This window comes from Molothrus ater, chromosome 1 (assembly GCF_012460135.2).
Source record: "Molothrus ater isolate BHLD 08-10-18 breed brown headed cowbird chromosome 1, BPBGC_Mater_1.1, whole genome shotgun sequence".
In the NCBI taxonomy this organism is placed as follows: Eukaryota; Metazoa; Chordata; class Aves; order Passeriformes; family Icteridae; genus Molothrus; species Molothrus ater.
In genome coordinates, this window is record NC_050478.2 from 54,267,859 (window position 1) to 54,287,300 (window position 19,442).

Below are 19,442 nucleotides of genomic sequence, written 5' to 3' on the forward strand. Positions count from 1 at the left end.
GGCTGTTTCCAGTCTCTTAAAAGGATCCCTTGAACCTCCCACCCCTGACAGAACCTACCCCTCCATGCTAAAACATTCCAGGTCCATTTCTGGCCCTCAGGTCTTAAAGGGACATTAACACAAACTGCATGAATTGATGGCAAGGAAAAATGGAATACAATATACATTTTTTGGGTTGCCCAGGACAAGCTGAATAAAACAAAATACCTTAGAGCACACACAAACCAAGTTATATCCAAAATGGATTGTACCAGTTAAACAGATGGTCAGATCTACTCAGGGTCTCTTGAAAATGGGAAGAGCCTTGGCATATGTCCCATTCTAGGCAGATCTCAAGTGGTATGCATTTCAGCATTTTTTTGACAATGAAGCTTTAACCAAGATATCCCAGTCTGCTCCATGTATTTTAGTTCAAAGATTAACACCTGCTTCAGTAATAGCAACACTGGCACATTTCCTACCACTCAATTTTAGTAACAAGCTGAAGTTACTACAAAAATATGCAAGAAGTTTCTCTCATAATTTAGTTATTTAAAACATACCCATTTATTTAAAATAATTACAGCCAAAAATTGGTAGGAGTGAATTTGGAAAGAAATATTTTATGCACACGACTAACTGTACATCCACATGGATGTAAGAGCCAACATGTCTAACAATGAGAAAGTTTAGAAATGAAGGTGTGCTATTAGTTTATCCTCTTCAATTCTCAGTTGTCGTAGGCTCATCCAGTTCTGACACAACTAAATGTATTGTATGCACTCATGTGATACCAGCCACTGCTCTGCTGCTCCACATTTTGCATTGAACAATAATCAAGTAGAGGACACCTCCCCTCTGAAGGAAGACCTCATTGCACTCTTCACCATCCTCACAAGGGAAAGCAGAGGGGAGGCAGTGTGTCTTCTCTCATGATCAGTGACTGGACCTGAGGAAATGGCATGAAGTTGTGCCGGGGAGGTGTAGCTTGGATATTAGAAAAAGCCTCTTCATGGAGAGAGTGTTTGGGCACTGGAACAGGCTCCCCAGGGAAATGGCCACAGCACCAAGCCCAGCAGAGTTCAAGACATGTTTGGACAATGCTCTCATGCACATAATGTGACTTGGGATGTCCTGTGCAAGGCCAGGAGTTGGAGTCAATGATCCTTGTGAGTCCTTTTCCAACTCAGAATAATCTGATTCTGTAGTTTCATAGGGGCACTGAAAACCTTGGTGTCCCAAAACAGAGCCCAGGATTTTCAGCAAGCCCATTTCACATATAAATAGATAAAAGATTTGGTTCCTACCTACGACTACAGTGAGCACAAGTCTCAGACATGAATTGTATTTTACTGCATTATGGTTGCCACTGGAATTGCCAGTAGGGTCATATTGTGGTGTTTGTGAGGGTCCTCAGGGTGAGGGGAGAGATGAGAATTTGACTCCATAGTTTTAGAAGGCTGCTTTATTATTATATGATATTAAAAGAATGCTCTACTAAAACTATACTAAAGAAAGAGAGAGGATACATCAGAAGGCATAACAAGAATGATAAAGAAAGCTTGTGACTGACTCCTCAGAGTCCGACACAGCTGATGGTGATTGGTCATTAATTAAAAACAATTCACATGTTTGGATAAACAATCTCCAGACCACATTCCAGAGCAGCAAAACATGGAGAAGCTGAAGCTTCCCAGCTTCCCAGAAGAAGAAATCCTGGCAAAGGGATTTTTCAGAAAGTATCACGGTAACATCATTCTGCAGGCTACTGTGATGTTAACAAGGTCTCTATGAATGGAAGGGACTGCCTGCAAACACCTTCACGCTATTGCGAAACAGTCAAAGAAAACTGCTAGACACCGCTATTGTTAAGCTACTATATAGTCAGTGGGAGGCTACAGAAATTACCAAATACACCACAGATTTCTTTGCCAACATTTTTGAAAGTCAATTGAGTTTCTAAAGCTATGAGAAGCTACAGAATAAAATAAAGTCAGCATAAAAATTCAGCATTGGTTTCATTCATAACAGAAGACTCAACTTTATAGCATTTTAAAAATTAAGGCATCTCTCTCTGTGCTGCAGATTTACCAAACATTGCATTTCACAAAAGTGAGCAGCAGTACTGCCAGCATTAGGCTAACTTGGAGGGAACTACCATGGCAAGCTTTGATCTTGCCAGAGAAAGAGAGTGTCCTCAGCTTCTTGAAGAAATAGGGGATAAAAAGTGCCCTCAGGCACAGAAGAACTCAGAGCAGCTAGACCTAAGAATTTCAGTCACTCAAGTAGGCTAAACAAAACACTCCTCCTATGATGCAAATGTAACACTCACTTTGGATGACTCTCTCAAGATATACCCAAATCCTGTAATACATGATGCAAGCTGTATTCCCTGCAGGTTGAGGAAGCTCACTTCGGTTCTCCTTGAGTGTGCCAAAAGAAAATTACTTAGAAGGCATTTTTATTTTATTAGAAGTTATGTAGGTTGTCCATTTTTTTTTATTTAGGGTTTTGTTTGTTCGGGATTTTTAGTTGTTGCTGTTGTTTGCTATGTTTTTAAAATCTCGCTTTCCATTCTTTTCTAAAAGTAATTTTGGAACAAGCTTACCTCAGTTTGTTGCCCATTTTCAGGTAGTCTTGTAGCATCTAAGCAAATTACCTATGGAGAGAAGGCGGCACATACATAGCTTTTAAAAAGTAGCTTTTTACCAGGCTAATTTAGTTTAATGTACAATTTTCTTCATGCACATAAACCAGTCTTCTATGGTACTTAGCTTTAACTGCTCGACAATTGGTATTAGACGTAGCAATGTTTATGAGTAATACAGTTATCAATTAACACTGCACAAGTATTTTAGAAAAATGGAAGTTTATTCATCTTTCAATGGCTCAAATAGCAAATAAAAGGACAGGATAAGGCATCAGCCAAGACAAGTTTTGTGTGTCCAGTGGCTTCATAACACCTCAGTTCCCAGTATACAGGTTCCAAAGCAAAGTCACAATGTTAGTGGTTAGACTCCCTGGCTAGATAGACCCAAATGAGTACACAGTAAGATGAAGACTGGCTTGTATTTGCCAGTTACATGAGTAACTTTTATTCTGCACTTGGCAGTCTACTAAATGCACATACAAAATTCCTACTGATAAATATTGAACATGACAAATGTAACTCCTAAGACTTGAGTCCCTAAAACATCTGTTAGCATTAAAGTTAAATATTTGTTACCTAGTTTTCTTGAGCACATTTTAAACTGTCAGTTATAGGCTTATACATGTATAAAAAGTATAACAGTTTGTGGAATTGATCTAGGCTGTCTCACCCCAGATGAGTCCAAAACCCTCAAACATTCTGGTATATTTTTAGTTAAGATGTAGCACACTGACCATGTGCTAGTATTCTTCTTGTTCTGAAGCAACTGAGGCAGTATGTTTTGTTTGGGGATTTTGGATGTGCATGTTAAAGGTTTCTGTATTGCAAAGCACATTTGATTGTTTGATATCAACATTAAGTAGAAAAAGTAGCTACACTGTTCCCCATTTGAAAATCAACATAGACTAAACGGTACAAAACCTGCAAAGAGCTTCAGCATAACACACCATGTTCCAATAGCTAAGTATTAGGAACATAAAAGAAATTAACCAGAATTTCCCAGACAACATCTTAACTCAAAACATATAAGCGCTACTAGATCAGCCCCACTCCACCCAATTCCAGGGAGTTAAAACCCAAGGAACATCTAGACAAAAATCTATGTGCAAAAGGGAAGTTTCAAGGTACCAGCATGTTAAATTTTAAACAACAATTCCAGGCTTTTATGTGCCATAGGCTTATGACTTCAGTCTTATGTGTATTCTGACCTTTTAGTTTTAAGATACCATATTGTCTACCAAGTTACAGATGATAGAATATGCTCTGTATTATTCACATTACCAGAGTATGGCACACATTTAAAGAACAAACACTGCTAGCAGACAGGTAGTGAGTGAAATCATCCAAGTAACTGCGCTCCGCAGAGAGGGCAGTCTTGCACTGATGCATAGGGACAGTCTCCATGCAACAGAGTTGAAAATACACCCTTGATTAAGCAACCTGCTATGTTTGGGTTTTAAAATTAAGGCATATTCAAATGTTTCAATGTAAAAGATTACATCGCTCTTCTAAGTTAATCAGGTAATGCAGAACCACATATAGATTTCCTCAACATAGCTGTTCACATATACATTATTCTTTTTTAATTTGCATAACTCCATGGCAAAACAGCTGCATACTGCTTTGTTAGGTATCATGTTCACAATTGTAATTTTCAAGGCAACAAAAGACAAGATGAATTGACAAATACCAGTGATAAAAAAGTATGCTTTATAAGAAACCACAAAGTAATACTTTGCCCCTCTTGTTCACTATTAAAGAAAAGACTACCTATGAAACACTACATTCAGAAGAAAGGTGAGAAGGTAGGCAAATATGAAATGGACTGAACTTTGCTTCTCTTGAAGCCACATAATTTTTTTTCAGTGAATTTGACTTTCAGTGCCGCTCCAAATCATGCTTTTAGTGGTACATTACATTTTCCAACATGTTAGGGTAATTTCAGTCACTTCAGCCTTCAATGGCATGCTTATAAATTATGGTTTTTATTAGTATGGTCAGGGTAGGAAAGGAATCCAAGCTTTTGATTATAAAATGCAACATCTTTCTCTGATTCTCTTAGCTAGGCTTTTTCTTTTCTTCTTCCCGTTCTTTTCTTTGCTGTCTTCCATTTTTCTGGCTCTAATTTCTCTCATTAAATCAAAAAACACCTGAAAAAGATATAAAACCATAAATGCAAAAACAAATGACAGACGTGTTAATTTAAGCTATCACTGACATCCACTTCAGTTGTTGTGAATAGAATCAATTACATGCAATCAGGTTGACCAAACAAATATTAATTCAAAAAATCTGTCACAGGTTTTGAAGGTCAAGTTGATATGATGCAATCCTGCTTGTTTCACAGCACCATAATGTTCCCTTGTCTTCTGATTTTCACTTATGAATCCTTCAGGCAATTTTAAACAAGAATTGAAAGAAGGGTCTCATCACCAGACAAGATTTGCAGACATTGTATGTACATATTACTGAGGAAACTTAAGGAAATCAGTTTACCTTTTGAATATTTTAAGTCATGAGCTGCAAAGGCTGAAAAGTTCAACATCCAATTTTAGAAACTTATTAATGGAGCAGTAGCATAGACTGAAATGCATGTATGTTGTATGGTATGTTCCATAATGCAAGTCTAAGCACAAAGTGACTAGAGAAAAAAAACAAACCCAGCATTTCCTTTAAAGCAAAGTCTTCAAATATACAACTACATAAACAATTTTGTTGCAGTGTGACTTCATGGTTTACCCCAGAACCCCAGTTTCTCCCCTGAAGATTCCCTCCCAGGTGTGTCAATCACCTCTCCTTTCCCCACCCTGACCCCTGTCGAGCACTGTCTGTCAAACGTGGAATTCCAGAAGGGCACAGAGTGATTGGGCAGATTCAAAATATGCCCTCTACCCCTGGGGGAGCATTGGGCCATCCAGATGTCCTTTGTCCCTTGAGACCTCCTCTCCTGTACCTGGTTGGTGGGCTTCCTATCCCTTCCCTCCTCCCCCCTCCCCTGGGTAAAAGGGTGAGCGACCACATGGTCTGGTCTGGGAGTTTGGTTGGAGGAGTTGCTAGATTCAGAGGCCTGTGGGCCAGAATAAAAGCTCTGGATCAAAACCCTCCAGCAGAACCAACTCCTTTCATTCACTATCACCCTTAAAGCTTCTCTGGCAGAGGGAAACCTGAGAGGAAGCTCCACCCCACCGCAGCCCCGGCATGTCTGGATTAGTCTCCATGCGCCCAGCTGCAACCTACAGGTAGCCAAAAATGTCTCTGGGATGAAACACCACAGTTGCCGCTATTTGGTTCAGCCGCTGGGGCCAGACAAGCCAAGGCACGTCCTGTCCGGAAATATTGGTAATACCAATACAATTTCTTACATCAGAATCTCAGCTGCAGCTACCATATTACAATCTTAAAGTACACATAAAGTTCACTTTCATCAAATGGTTTAGGACAAAGTTGGAGATACACCACTGACTCAGGTAAGAGAGATTCTACTGACAGACAGTTAAAGCTTTATGATTGGACTACTTAAAGCTACTTTACTAATTTCAACAGCAGATCCTTACTTGATTTACAGAATGTTACAGCAAACAGTATGTATACATCTTTATAATTTTACTGTAGGAAATCAGCTAAGCAATTCAGAAACTTTTCTCTCAGGAGAGAGTCTATCAGCCTGAGAATGCTGAATCTCATCTGACTTGGAAGCTACACAGGATCAGGCTTGGCTAGTACTTGAATGGGAGACTACCTGGGAATACCAAGTGCTCTAGTGTTCCCTTTTCAGCCCTGAGATGAACTCAGTTGGTCAGAGCATGATGTTAATAACACCAGTGTCATGGGTTTGATCCCTATATGGGTCATTCATCTAAGAGTTGGACTCAATGATTCTTGTGGGTCCCTTCCAACTTGGAATAGTCTGTGATACTTTGAAATTTGAACTAAGCAATACATCTATGTCAAGGGATTTGATCCATTTCTGTGAAACATGGACAGCGCATGGGCTGAAAAGCTCCTCTACAGAGCTCAGAAGGTTTTTATTACACTGCAGGAAAAGAATCAACCTTCATCACATGAAATCCAAAGAAAATCAATGGAACTAAACATTTCCATCAAGAAATGAGATTGCCTTTAGATTTTTAAATGTGTGCTAAGTTGCTTGTATTTAAATCTGTGCTAATGGCAAGATGCAACTGTCAGCTTGCTTAAGTACTGATAACTGTACAACAGTATTTAGCTGTCTGGGATACATAACCTTCTGAGAAAATGTTTAGTGGGTCACCTTTGCCAAAATGAGTGGAGGCGGGCTGTGTTTTTTCAAGTGAGTAAAATCATCATTCTGGAATTCAGAGAGACCAGATTACAATAGTAACCCCAAGCTTGTGTAGCAAACTCCAAAACTTCATATGCTTCAAGCAACTAAGAATACACACAGTATTCACTGGTGCCAACAAGGTCTCATTTATGGCCTGCCAAACCACAAATCTATATGACACATGCTAATATGTGGATCCATTATGCCATCAGCTCCATGTATGTGCAAAGGCTATTGATCCAAGAGCTACTGAAAATATATATTATATGCACTTTTTTTCCCCAGCTGCTAAACTATAATGAAGTGGATTTGAAGAACTGGATTTTTACAACTGTAATAGATGGCTGTTAACTGCAGTTATATACCAAAACTAAAAGATGTGTTAGTTTTTATAACAACAAAAAAATTAGGGCTTTATTCAACAATGAGGATGAGTTCTGCTGTACTTGATTAAGAACTCTTTGCTGTTCTGTAGGGTAAATCACTATAGTACTGAAAAATCAGTTTCTTCAGTAAGATAACTGACAGGACACAACCAACAGTTATTGCAAAAGAGAATTTGCATTACAGCTCTCCTGCTGCAATTGACAGCTCATATATATGGATTTACATTAGAGAATTTTTCACCAAATTCAAGATGCACATCTGGATCAGGGCAAACCCAGACATCAGTACAGACTGGGAGATGAACTTGTTGAGAGTAGCCTTATAGACAAGGACTTGTGGGCTTTCATGGATAAAAAGCTGGTCATGCCCTGGCAATGTGCACTCACAGCCCAGCGGTATCCTGGGTTGCAGTAAAAGAGGATTGGCCAACAGGTCAAGGTAGGTGATTGTCCCCTTCTACTCTCTCATGAGACCCCACCTTCAGTGCTGTGCCCAGGTCTGGGGTCCTCAGCACAAGAAAAAACATGAATCTCTTGGAGTGGGTCCAGAGGAGGCCACAAAGATGCTCAGTGGGCTGGAGCAGCTCTGCTATGAAGACAAGCTAAGAAAGCTGGTGTTGTTCATACTGAAGAAGAGAATGCTCCAGGAATACCTTACTGCAGCCTTTCAGTTCTTAAAGAAGGTGTATAAAAAAGACAGAAAGCATCTTTTCATGTGGGCAGCTTGTGGTAAGACCCTTGTGGGAACAATTTTGAACTAAAAGGGGAGAGATTTAAATGATTAATTGTAAAAAAATTCTTTACTGTGAGGGCAGTGAGGCACTGGAAAGGGTTGCCCAGAGAAGTTGTGGATGCCCTAACTCTGGAATTGTTCAAGGCCTGGTTGGATGGGGCCTTCAGTAACCCGATCAAATGGTTGGTATCCCTGCCCATGGCAGGGCAGTTGGAACTAGATGATCTTTAAGGTTCCTTCCAGCACAAACCTGTGATTCAAGGGGGGATCAACTTTGTCAACAGCTCTGAAAGGCTGGCACATTGCATTAAACCTACTTATTTCTTTTGCCACACAACTGTGACTCTTACAGTCTGCAAGGCTGACAGTTATTCTGAATTGCAAGACCTTGCATTCTTGCTGAAGCACTTGCAACTAAGCAGGATTTTCTTTTCTTGGAGAAAAGTATTCTCTTTAACTTATGAGGTTCTGAACCAGGTTTTATCTCTGAAAACTCATGAGGCATTTTTGGGCTTTTCATGGCTTTTTGGATTCATCCAGTCTTCATCAAAACAACATACAAAGGGGCAGATGGTTAAATGAGGGTAGGGGAAGGCTCAAATCCCTCCCCCTTATTAGCTTTTATAATGAGGATCAGGAAGTATTCTTCACTGTTCAGAAGCAGACTCTCCTCTAGTTACAGAAAATGCAGTATGAAGTCTGGGCCAAAAGAGCTGACCCAAGAAAATTTTATGTCTTATATGTCTTGGATAATAATGATTCCTTGCAGTTTAGAATGGGATAAATGTTTTACGCCTAACATTTTCACTGTTCTACAAGGAGTCACCTAGTCATGCACTCCTGGCAAGCTAAGGAAGAGAAGTATTTGATTAAAATTCCACAAAATTATTGCTAAAATTAAGAACATAAGGAGTATGATCCATGAAAAAGAAGGATAAAATAAAAACTGATGAACAGATTGTTTAAGAGGCCAGTTATTACCTTGTCAACATTAGCTCGTGTTTTTGCAGAAGTTTCCACATAATTAACATTCCACTGATCAGCTCTGTTTTTTGCTTCCTCTACAGAAACTTGCCTTTTATCTTCCAAATCTGATTTATTACCAACTAGCAAAAAAGGAACATTCTCATCTTCTTTTACTCTTAAGATTTGCTCCCTGGAGAAGAAGAAAAAAAAAAAAAGGAAAAAAAATTAAGCTTTGCATAGAGTACCATTCTTAGAACACATAAAGAAGAACTCAGACTAAATACTTTCACATCTTACAGTGAAAAACCACTTATTCCTATTATGTAGTTTATATAACAGGAAAGTCTTAAACCTCATTATGACATTTTACAGAATGAAGACAGAGACAGACAGCTAGTCCTTGAGGAAGGAAGCAGTTGAGTCAGTAAAAAATGAAAAAAATAGAACAGGACTGGTTTAGGTGATAATTTATATTAATAATTAATTTCCATGAACAGTGTTATTTGCAAGCATCTACCATTACGTTACTGTTTTTGATGGTCATTTTTAAGCTATCCAAGCTTCAGATTAACAGCTGATTCTTTCCTAACAAAATGTGTCATTTTAAAGCTGATGAAATGGACCATAGCACATCAAGAGAAAATCTCTGACTTTCAGGAATCTTTCTCAAGTCAATTATATTCAATTTCTCCAGAGATCTTAATTTGAATATATACAGGTATGTCTGTACACGTACCTGTGTACAGACACAACTGTATATACATCAGATTTTTAAGGACAGAACCTGCTACCTTTTTAACTGCTAAGATGACAAGTTTAAAACTATAAATAAAACTCAATACCACAAATAGTTTGGTACTCAAGTCTTCAACACTTAAAAAAATAATGAAAGTTTTCTTCTAATTGAAAATGCATTAATACTATCAGGAAGAAGAGTTGTCTCAGAAGAACATTCTGTATTTTGTCTATGAAAAAAGGAGTATAAAGTTAGTTGTGAAATGTAGCCCTTTATCACAGAGCAATTCCTGAAAGACTGACAAAAAGCACAGAGAAATAAATATCTTTTGATGGCTGAGGTGAGACCAAATTTAAAGTTGAAGGGAGAGAAGTTGAAGACAGTTAAGTAATCAATATTCTAATGGGCCTTGATTTGGTATACAGCAGGATGCCCACATTACAAAAGGCTCTGAATAGCATCCAGTCTTGTGCAGGAAGCCTACTCACATAGCTGAGAAACTGTAGATAGTCCATAATTTTTTTTTAACTGTGCACTTGAGGCAGACTGTGACATCACATTTGGTATAAGGTATAATTAAAAAGCAACATTTCTCCCCTTCCACACAAATACCAGTGCAAATGTTTAAACAGAGTCTGCAGCTATCCAAAAGTAGTTTGAATAGCCAGGGGATCAGGAAGGTGACCAGATGAAAACTCAGTGCATCATGGCAGTACCTGTGTAAATAAGACTTCTGGTAAAAACTAGTATCTTCCAACACTAGTTATCCAGACAATGCTATACTGGGTTAGCGTGACAAGGTTTTGTTAGTGGTGGGTCTACAGATGTGGCTTCTGTGAGAAGCTGCCGGAAGCTTCCCCAATGTCCATTACTGGCAGAGCCAATGCCAGCTGGCTCTGGGAGAGACCCACTGCTGGCCAAGACCAAGCCAATGGTAGGTAGTAACACCTCTTGTAGTAACTTATTTAAAAGTAATACTGCACAGATACAATTGTACTCAGAGAGGAAAGGAGTGAGAATATGTGAGAGGAACAGCTACATAGATACTAAGCTCAGTGAGAAGGGGGAGGAAGTGCTCCAGGCATCAGAGGTGGGATTCCTCTGCAGTCCATGGAGGACATCCATGCTGGGGTATGTTCCTGGCAAGGATCTTTGGGGCCCTGGAGAGAGGGATCCATGCTAAAGTAGGTTTACAGGCAGGAATTGTGGGGGACCTATACTGAGCAGTCTGTTCCTGAAGTACTGCAGCCCATAGAAAACCACCCATGCTAGAGTAGTTAATGAGCTGCAGCTTGTGGGAAGGACTCACAGTGGAAAAGTTGATAGAGAATTGTCTCCCATGGGAGAGACTCCCCACTGGAGCAAGAGAAGGACTCCTCTCCCTGTGGAAGATGAAACCGCAGGAACAATGTGTGATGGACTGATTGTAACCTCCATTTCCTGTCTCTCTGCACCACTGGGAAGGAGAAGATAGAGCCCAGCAAGGAGGGAGGGGTGGAGTGGAAGGCATTTTTAAGGCTAGTTTTAAGGCTAGTTTTCTTCTCATTCTTCTGCTCTGATTTTGATTGGCAATAAATTCAATTCCTTTCCCCAAGCAGTGTCTGTTTTACCTGTGATGGCTGAACTCTTCCTGTCCTAAACTCATCAGCCTTTCATTGTATTTTCTCTTCCCTGTCCAGCTGAGCATGGAAGATATAGAGGGGCTTTGGTGGGTACCTGGGATAGACCACCACAGATGCCAAACAAACTTTTACATTTTTACAAAAATGTAAAAAGTTAACCTAACAGCAATTCAGATGATGATATTCATATTGTCCTTTGAGCCCCTTCTGAAGGCTAGACAAGAAACATCTAATTAATGATGTGCCAGTTTGAAATTGAGAACTTTAAAAAAATCCACATTATGAGAGCCAGAACAATTCTACTGAAAGCAAGCCCAAATTTTAACAAACAAGTTTTCAAGTATTTAAAACTATTGTCATTGCAGTATTGTCATTTTCTAAGGCCAAAGATTATATACTTTGAAGCATTGTCATGATTTAAACACAGTTGAATATGTTATTTTGCACTCTAGGGGAACTGAACTGTACTAAACTGTCCTCCATGACTGACAGTACTCAGCATTAGCCTGCAAACAAAAAAGACCTGCTCTTCGCTCTCTCAAAATATAGAAATAGAGATATATAGAAACACAAATTAAAAACAACAGAAGATGAAAAATTTACTTTCTCCCCTCTCCATACCTCTTCCTCCTCCCTTAAATATTAAACATATGCTGCTACTTAATGCTAATTAAGTTAGAGCATCTAACTTGCACTGTGAGAGCATCTCCAAGAAGACTATTTTCAATGGTATGCAGATAACTCCTTTTTATATTTATTTCCTTAATTTTATTTTAAATATTTCCTATTTCACTACACTTTGAACTGGTAAAACTGTTTTCTATTATCTTTTGTCTTTTTTAAAAATACAGTAATGAGTTATTGAAATGTTTTCTCTCTCAACTGGAATTAAACACCTGCAATATACTCCTCCCCGTATAATATTCTATAACTACCATAAGAGTTTTAATATGATGCAGTCTGTGGTTGAGACCATGGTGAAGCAGCTATCTTCTGAATGTTGCTGTGTGTCTGTTCTGTGGCAATAGCCTTTCTGGTATTCCAAAACACAGCAGCTAAGACATCTAAAGTTCTACAGATAGCAAAGGCCTGGCTAGGCATCTGTTCAAAACATTATGTGACAACAGTAAGAGCTGCAATCCAGTCTGGACCACCAAAAGGAAATTACAAAACACATACACAAAAAAATCACTTTCAATCATCTCAGTGTAATTAGAGTGATTATCTTGCCTTGTAACTTACCTGAAGTCTGCAGTTGCTGCAAAGGATTCCAGCTCTGTAATAGAGAAGACGCAAAGAAAACCTTCTCCACTTCGGAAGTAGTTGTCTCTAATTGCAGCATAGTCCTCCTGCCCTGCTGTATCCAATATATCAATTTGGACTTCTTCCCCATCCAGAACCACCTTTTTCCTGTAGCTATCTGCTTTGGTGGGCTCATAGTCTTCAACAAACTAGAAAAAAACCCCTTCATGATGTAAAATCATACCTGTATAAGAAACTTGCTTCTGTTTATGCATCTGGATATAGCAAACATGAAACGAGAACTGTGACTAATAACTAAGCATTGTGCATTTAGGCCTGTGAAGTACTCAAGCAACTCATAGTTAAAGCAGACTCTTCATCAGCCCAAACAGATTTTAGGTTTTTGCTTTCCTCAGCCATTACAAGGAAATGTAGAGGTAATTTCAAAACATCAGTGTTTGCATGGCCCAAACTTCTTCTGGTTCAAGCACAACATCTATCTGCGTTCTATTATGAAATCAGGTAATCTTGACTTTAGATAAATTTAGTATCTACTTTTTAAGTACACTGAATGCTTAGCTTCTGACTTTTAACAAAAAGGGATGACTTCCACTGGAAAAAAAGGAAAAGAGAAACTGATTTTCTTTCCTGTCCTCAACACCAGCACAAAAAACATGGAAGAAACTGGCTGTTTCAGGTGTCATGCAACTCAACTAAGTGAAGAAGCTTTGAGCTATAATAACCAAGTTCTAACTCTAGTGATCAATGCAAAAATATTCCAATAATATGACAGAGTATCTAACAGGTGAGAAGTCTGAAAAATGCCAAATTTTACCTTCACAGGTACCTTTAGAGAGCAAATCAGTAATCTCAAAACATGTTTTTGTCACACTTAACTGCTGAATTTCATACCACATCACTTACATTTAGACCCTTTCAGAAAATAATTCTACAAATGTAACTTAAACAACACTATGTAGCAGGTAGCTCCTGAGATAATTTCTATGACAGACTCTTACCTCATCATACATAAACTGTAGTGTTAAAGCAGATTTTCCTACACCACCACTTCCCACCATGATGACTTTGTGCAAAGCCAACGAATTCTGTCCTTTAGGTTTATTTGCTGCCATCTTTGGATTGCAGAAAATTCACAGGTACCAAATGGAAAAATCTAGAAGAAAAATATTTCTTTGTTAGTTTTCTTTTTCTTCTCCCACATGAACTGACAAAATGGATTTCTTTCAAATTCCTACATATTTCATGACTTAATTTCAGTTCTGCTTTAGTGAAAGCTACCTGCTCTTTCACTGGAAACCATTCCACAAGTTATATTGAGCTCATCTCTTTTTTTTTTTAATTAAGCAAAGAAATCGTTTACCATTTGGAAGCAGCATTTTAGTATGTAGTATTTTCTTTTAGTGGTACAGTAGGTGTCAAGAATTCTTGATAGTTTACTATAAGAATTGAAAAAGGAAGCCACAGTGAATCAACACCATATAAGAAAACATGATATGACAGCTGGAGGGGAAGGAAACTGACTTTTGAAGGGATTTCCAGTTTAAATGGCAAGCACTAACATACAGCAGCAAGCTAGAGTACTTTTACAGGAAAAGCAAGCAAACTTAAGATCTAAAAATACCCAGTTTCAGTAAGTCAGAAACCAAAATAACAATCTAGTTTAGACAGAGTGGAAAGATTCAACTTGCCTACAAATGTAATTATTTGGTAAATTTGGAGTAGTTGTCTCAGTCCTGTGACTGCTTGTTTAAACACAAATCTCTGCATCTCACCAACACCAAGGGGCTCTATGGCAGCTAATTCACATAGTTTAATGTATGAGAATACCACAAGCACAAAAAGTAGCAACTCCATTAACTTTAAAAAAAATCATGCGTGCTATAGTTTTAGTGGATCTCTATTTTCCCCACACTTTTGTTTCATTCTCTACCTATCTCAATAGTAATAAAACTGTATTTGTGAATGCTTGCACAGTTCTTAAAACACAAGGAAGTCCCCCTACAGTGACAGAATGTGCTCTCATCCACAGACTTCAGGTCAAAACAAGGTCTGAACTCCAAAAGAGACAATGACACCTAGATTACATATATAAATACAAGGAAGATTTATGGTAGCAATGGAAAACCAAATGTAATTTTCATATTTTAATTAAAAACTCAAAAACAGCACATTCACATGGCTCAGTTATATAACTACCAGATAATAATGCAGCATAGTAACTTATCATGATTACCTTGTTACCTTTAGCCATCATGATTATTTGATAACGTCACACTAAAATGACATCCTACTGCATAATGAATTACCCTTCTGTGCAGCCTAAAAAATCAGAATGTGAAGCACAACAACTTTCTTCAAACTTGTATCAAAAACCCTATTTGAGGCCATGCACTAAGGCTCTGTTAGCAGTGATGCAGGTAGTATAAAAGCACCATGACTAAAGCTTCATCGGAGATGAAGCCAATCCTTCATGGAAGTAAAATAAATACACACCATCAAGGTTCTCACACTGCCATGCCAACAAGCAGGCTGGGGATGAGCAAGCAGCTAGGAGAGCTACGGCTGGACCACCAAAGGGATATCACCATGCCACAGCCTAGCAATAAAAGTTGTCAGAGAGGTTTGAAGTTTGTCAACACTGCCATTGCTCAGGAACTGCTGGGCGTTGGTCAGCTAGCAGTAAGCAAATTTTCTTTTAATAACTTTTCTTGGGTTTGTTTTCCTTTTTAAAAGATATTTACTAAGTTATCATTATTTCAACCCACAAGTTTTCTTTCTTTTACCCTTTCAATTCTCTCCCCCCTCCCACCAGTGGCAGGGGGAGTGAGCAAGCAGTGGGACTAATCTGCCTACCAAGCTAAATCCAAACTATATGGAAAACTCTTGAGATCACATCAGCACAGCTACCCATTCTACTGTCAAAGAATTCTGAAAATGCAACTGAAAAGTAAGTCAAATTATTTTCCCTGGAAAGATTATCTAAGCAAAATAAGCATAAGTAAGGTGCTATACTCAGTACAGAGATATAGCAGAGAAATACAACTAGTATCATGGTACAAGTTCTTTTTAAAAGGAGATGGAAAACAGCAAACATTTCTTGTTTTGGCTTAAAAAGAACCATTTCTTTCTTTTTACTCAAGAGGGAGTACAAGAACATATATAAATAAACAGTTCCAAGTCACGCTTTCAACCTACTACATTGTTTTTCTTTGTGCACTTTTCTCTTAAAAGGAGTAACACGTCCTGAAAATCATGCTTCTCAGTATGTATGTCAGACAAGTAAGAAAGAAAATTCATCTGAATTCCACTATCAACTGACAACGGCTCAGTTTGCAAATGCTAAATTACAATATCCACCTGGATGTGACCTACTCTAAGCTTACTAAGCATGAAAATAGACTATTCTTCTGTAAGTACTCCAAATGAACCCAGCAGGACCTCACTCGGGTGAGTTTGGGCTAACAATACTACAGTCTGAAAAAAATTTAAATGCACAGTAGCAATATTTCACTGTAATTTTGGTGCAAATTAATCTCCAGTCTTTAAGTAGATTGAGCAATGTGAAAATTCATATTTTACTTCCACTTACAATTTAACAAGTAGTGTCCCAGTGTGACAAACAAGTTACCACTTTTTGTACTCTCTGCAATAGCTGACCCATAAAAAACCCAAAACATTTCCATTTCCAATTTGATCCTGACAAGTAATTGTCAGTAAACGACATTCCATTAAGATACTGAAAATAGGAAAACTTCACACTACCACAGACTTGAAATCTTCAAGATAAGCTTGTCATAAAAACTATGCCACCTTTTGGAGTAGGAGAGTGGCTCAAGGATGTCAGTTTACTTCCAAGTTCTTCACAAGCCAATAAAGATATAATGCTGGCAAAAACTTAGGTCTGTTGAGTAGTAGACAATGTGGAAAGAGAGAGAAATAAGTTACAAGCAATGCAAGTACAATACAATATGATACTGTGCAAACAACACTTAATCTGAAGAGACTGCTTCAGAGCAAATATTGTGCCAGAGAGAAGAAAGACCTTGAAACGGATAAGTTCTAAGCTATTGGCACAATTCTACCTGTTTCAGTGTGCTTTGAAAAACAAAGAAGAACCTAGATTCCAATTTTAACAGTAAAGCACCTGAGATAAAGTTTCATGCAAAGACTTTCTGCCTGTAATTTATGTAGCCTGACTTATTTTTATAAGAAGTTTCAATTTGGGTCATATCTAGTTACCGAACTGTCCTACTTTATAATTACGATAAAACAGACAGAGACTATGGCAAGAACCCTGCTGTATGAAGCTCAAAGAAGCATACCATGGCATTGCTTAATTTTGCTTAATAAGTGCAAAATTACTTGCAGGTCAGAAGATAAACACAGGATTATCCTACAGTCAAATCCTACGTCACCTACAGAAGAAAGATGTTCACAAAGAGCCAAGCACAGTGTTGTCAACAGCTACATTATCCATTTATACAAGTCAGCTTTTTACCACACCCATTGGAAATCTCAGCACATCAATTCAGATGGTAACATATACAAAAGTTTATTCTTAAACAGTTCTTCATGTGATTCAATAAGTTGGAATGGAAGCAAAAGCTTAACTGGCTCAGCAATGTATTGCAGTGTCTTCATTCAGAAGGGCAAGAACATTGTCTAACCACCATGATATGGATCAGTCCTCACCTCTACTGCAGATAAACTCCTAGGAAGCTGCCCTTTTCCAACATATTTGAGCAGATAAAGACACAAACAAATGAATCTCTGACTGCTCAGACAAAGTAAGCAGTTCTCAAAGCTCCTACAGCTGTTTTATTGCCTGCTTGCAGATAAACACACCCATGATTCTGTGCTCCATTTAATGACAGTTTTCCAATTGGAGCTAGGATTTTTTTTTTTTTGAGTCAGGCTAGCAAGCAATTAGATTAACTAAGAACTGCAGGAGTAGGAACTATAGTTCATGTTAGCATCAGTGATATTGGACAAGACAGTGTCTTGTCCAACAGTCCAGAAATCTGATCGAAGGAAATAAGAGTAGGTAGCAAAATAACTTTTAAAGTTATTTTTACATTATTAAGGTCATCAAGGAACTTCCACCTGAAGTTGTAAAGCTGCTGCTTGTCTTGAGTGATTGGCTTCTACCTGTATCAATACTTCTCGGAAACTTTTATACATTACAGCCTGCACAGGTCCTCTGCACAAAAATTACAATGTTACCTTTAGTCCCCCATGGATTTAAACACAACATGCAGCTCCACCCACTAGACGAGCCAACTGGATAGTGTAACGCAACTTAGACACAGTATTGTGTTAACTTCTGCATAAAGTCTTCAAACACAGATGGTTACCTCCAGCTCCAGAAGAGTAAGAGAGATAATCAGGTGCCAGGTCAAAAAGCAGTTTTGATCTCCAGGGACAATATTTTCAGGGAGAAAATTTTGCAAATACAAGTTAGGAAAGAAAAAAAACCAAAAAGCAGGAATCCTTGGTCTCTCTTTATTAGTCTTTATTTTGTCCTCCTATTTACTATTTCAGCCAAATAAATGGAGATAAAAATATACTTATGGGCAAAAAAATCTTATGTGTTTTATCCCTTACTCAACTGAGATGATTCTTCTTAAGCTGTCCTATTCTTCAGTTGGCTTTTTCTTACAGAATAACTTGCTCCAAACCAATCAAAGCATGTTTCCTTAATATCCATTCCATTTGTCCTCTACATCCCTCCCCAGTACAATAATCCCAAGGTTCATACACTAAAGGAGAGCAAAAAAGTGGCCAACAGAACAGCTGCATACCATCCAAAAAGGCCAAAAGACAACCAATTTAGATTGCTTTCTTTCCTTCACTGTGGATCACAGGGTACAGAATTCCCCATATTTAGCCAGCACCAAATACTGAAGAAATGTACAGAAACAATCATATCCAAGATACCTACATCTCTGTCAAAATGTACCCAAAACTGGCCAAGAGGCCAAAAGCTAACAAAGAACAGAGCATATGATCAATCTCATTGTCTTAGACAAGGTGACCAAAAGAAGTCTAGAAGCTATTCCCTTCATTTTAATTCCTTGGAGTCTTGTAAATGCAACGTAAATGAGAACAGACCAGGAAAAGAAAAGCATTACACCAAAGTCGCATCATTACAGGCACAAGTTCAGCTGGCATCTTCTTCACTACTATGCATAAAGCTGAATGCAGACCTTGTGAATATGCAGTTGTCCTTAACAGGCGGACTTTGATTTGCTGCAGACGTTTGTTTGAAGGGGTCTAGTTAAACATAGCTTGTATTTACAGATAGCTGGTACAGTTAGCATAGTTGGTTCTAGTTAATAAGTGGAGATACTGGTGCCTTTCATCAATTGCAAAACAATTTATTGTCAACTTTATAGCCTACATAAAACTAATACATCAAAACTAAATCCTAGTTCATTTCCTTTCCTTTAAGAGAAGATTACATAAAGATTTGAAAGTCTGTCATATTAACCTCTTTACCTACTCACTTTTAAGATGAGTAAGTTTCTTCCCTGAAGACTGCTTTATATAATAAGCATCAATTACAACTGCTAGCTGATACATTATTGCACCCGCCTTTACTCTGTTCAACAGAGCTAGAACTTGATACATTTGAAGGAACAGGAATAATTTAACTGCAGTATGTGAGCTGCCTGCACAATATTAAGAACTACTTAATATGCTTTGACCAAAATACTTCCAGAGAGGCAAAAATTATCAATTACTTACTGAATAATTAAAGAAAATTTTACAGTGGAAACTCATATTGCTCTAAACAAATAACTT

The 19,442-nt window shown here is 38.2% G+C and overlaps 1 protein-coding gene across 2 annotated transcripts in view; it reads right to left on the bottom strand.

Moving 5' to 3' along the window:
• Nucleotides 1–2,829: 2,829 nt before the first annotated feature.
• RALA (RAS like proto-oncogene A) overlaps nt 2,830–19,442 on the bottom strand; it is a 30,203-nt gene continuing 13,590 nt past the window's right edge. For both annotated transcript variants that reach the window (XM_036406323.2, XM_036406324.2), the window contains exons 2-5: nt 13,637–13,791; nt 12,618–12,826; nt 9,033–9,207; nt 2,830–4,779 (exon numbers count right to left, since the gene is read on the bottom strand). In XM_036406323.2, the coding sequence (XP_036262216.1) occupies nt 4,657–4,779; nt 9,033–9,207; nt 12,618–12,826; nt 13,637–13,750 (621 nt within the window). In that variant the 5' untranslated portion in view covers nt 13,751–13,791 and the 3' untranslated portion in view covers nt 2,830–4,656. The remainder of the gene's footprint in view (nt 4,780–9,032; nt 9,208–12,617; nt 12,827–13,636; nt 13,792–19,442) is intronic.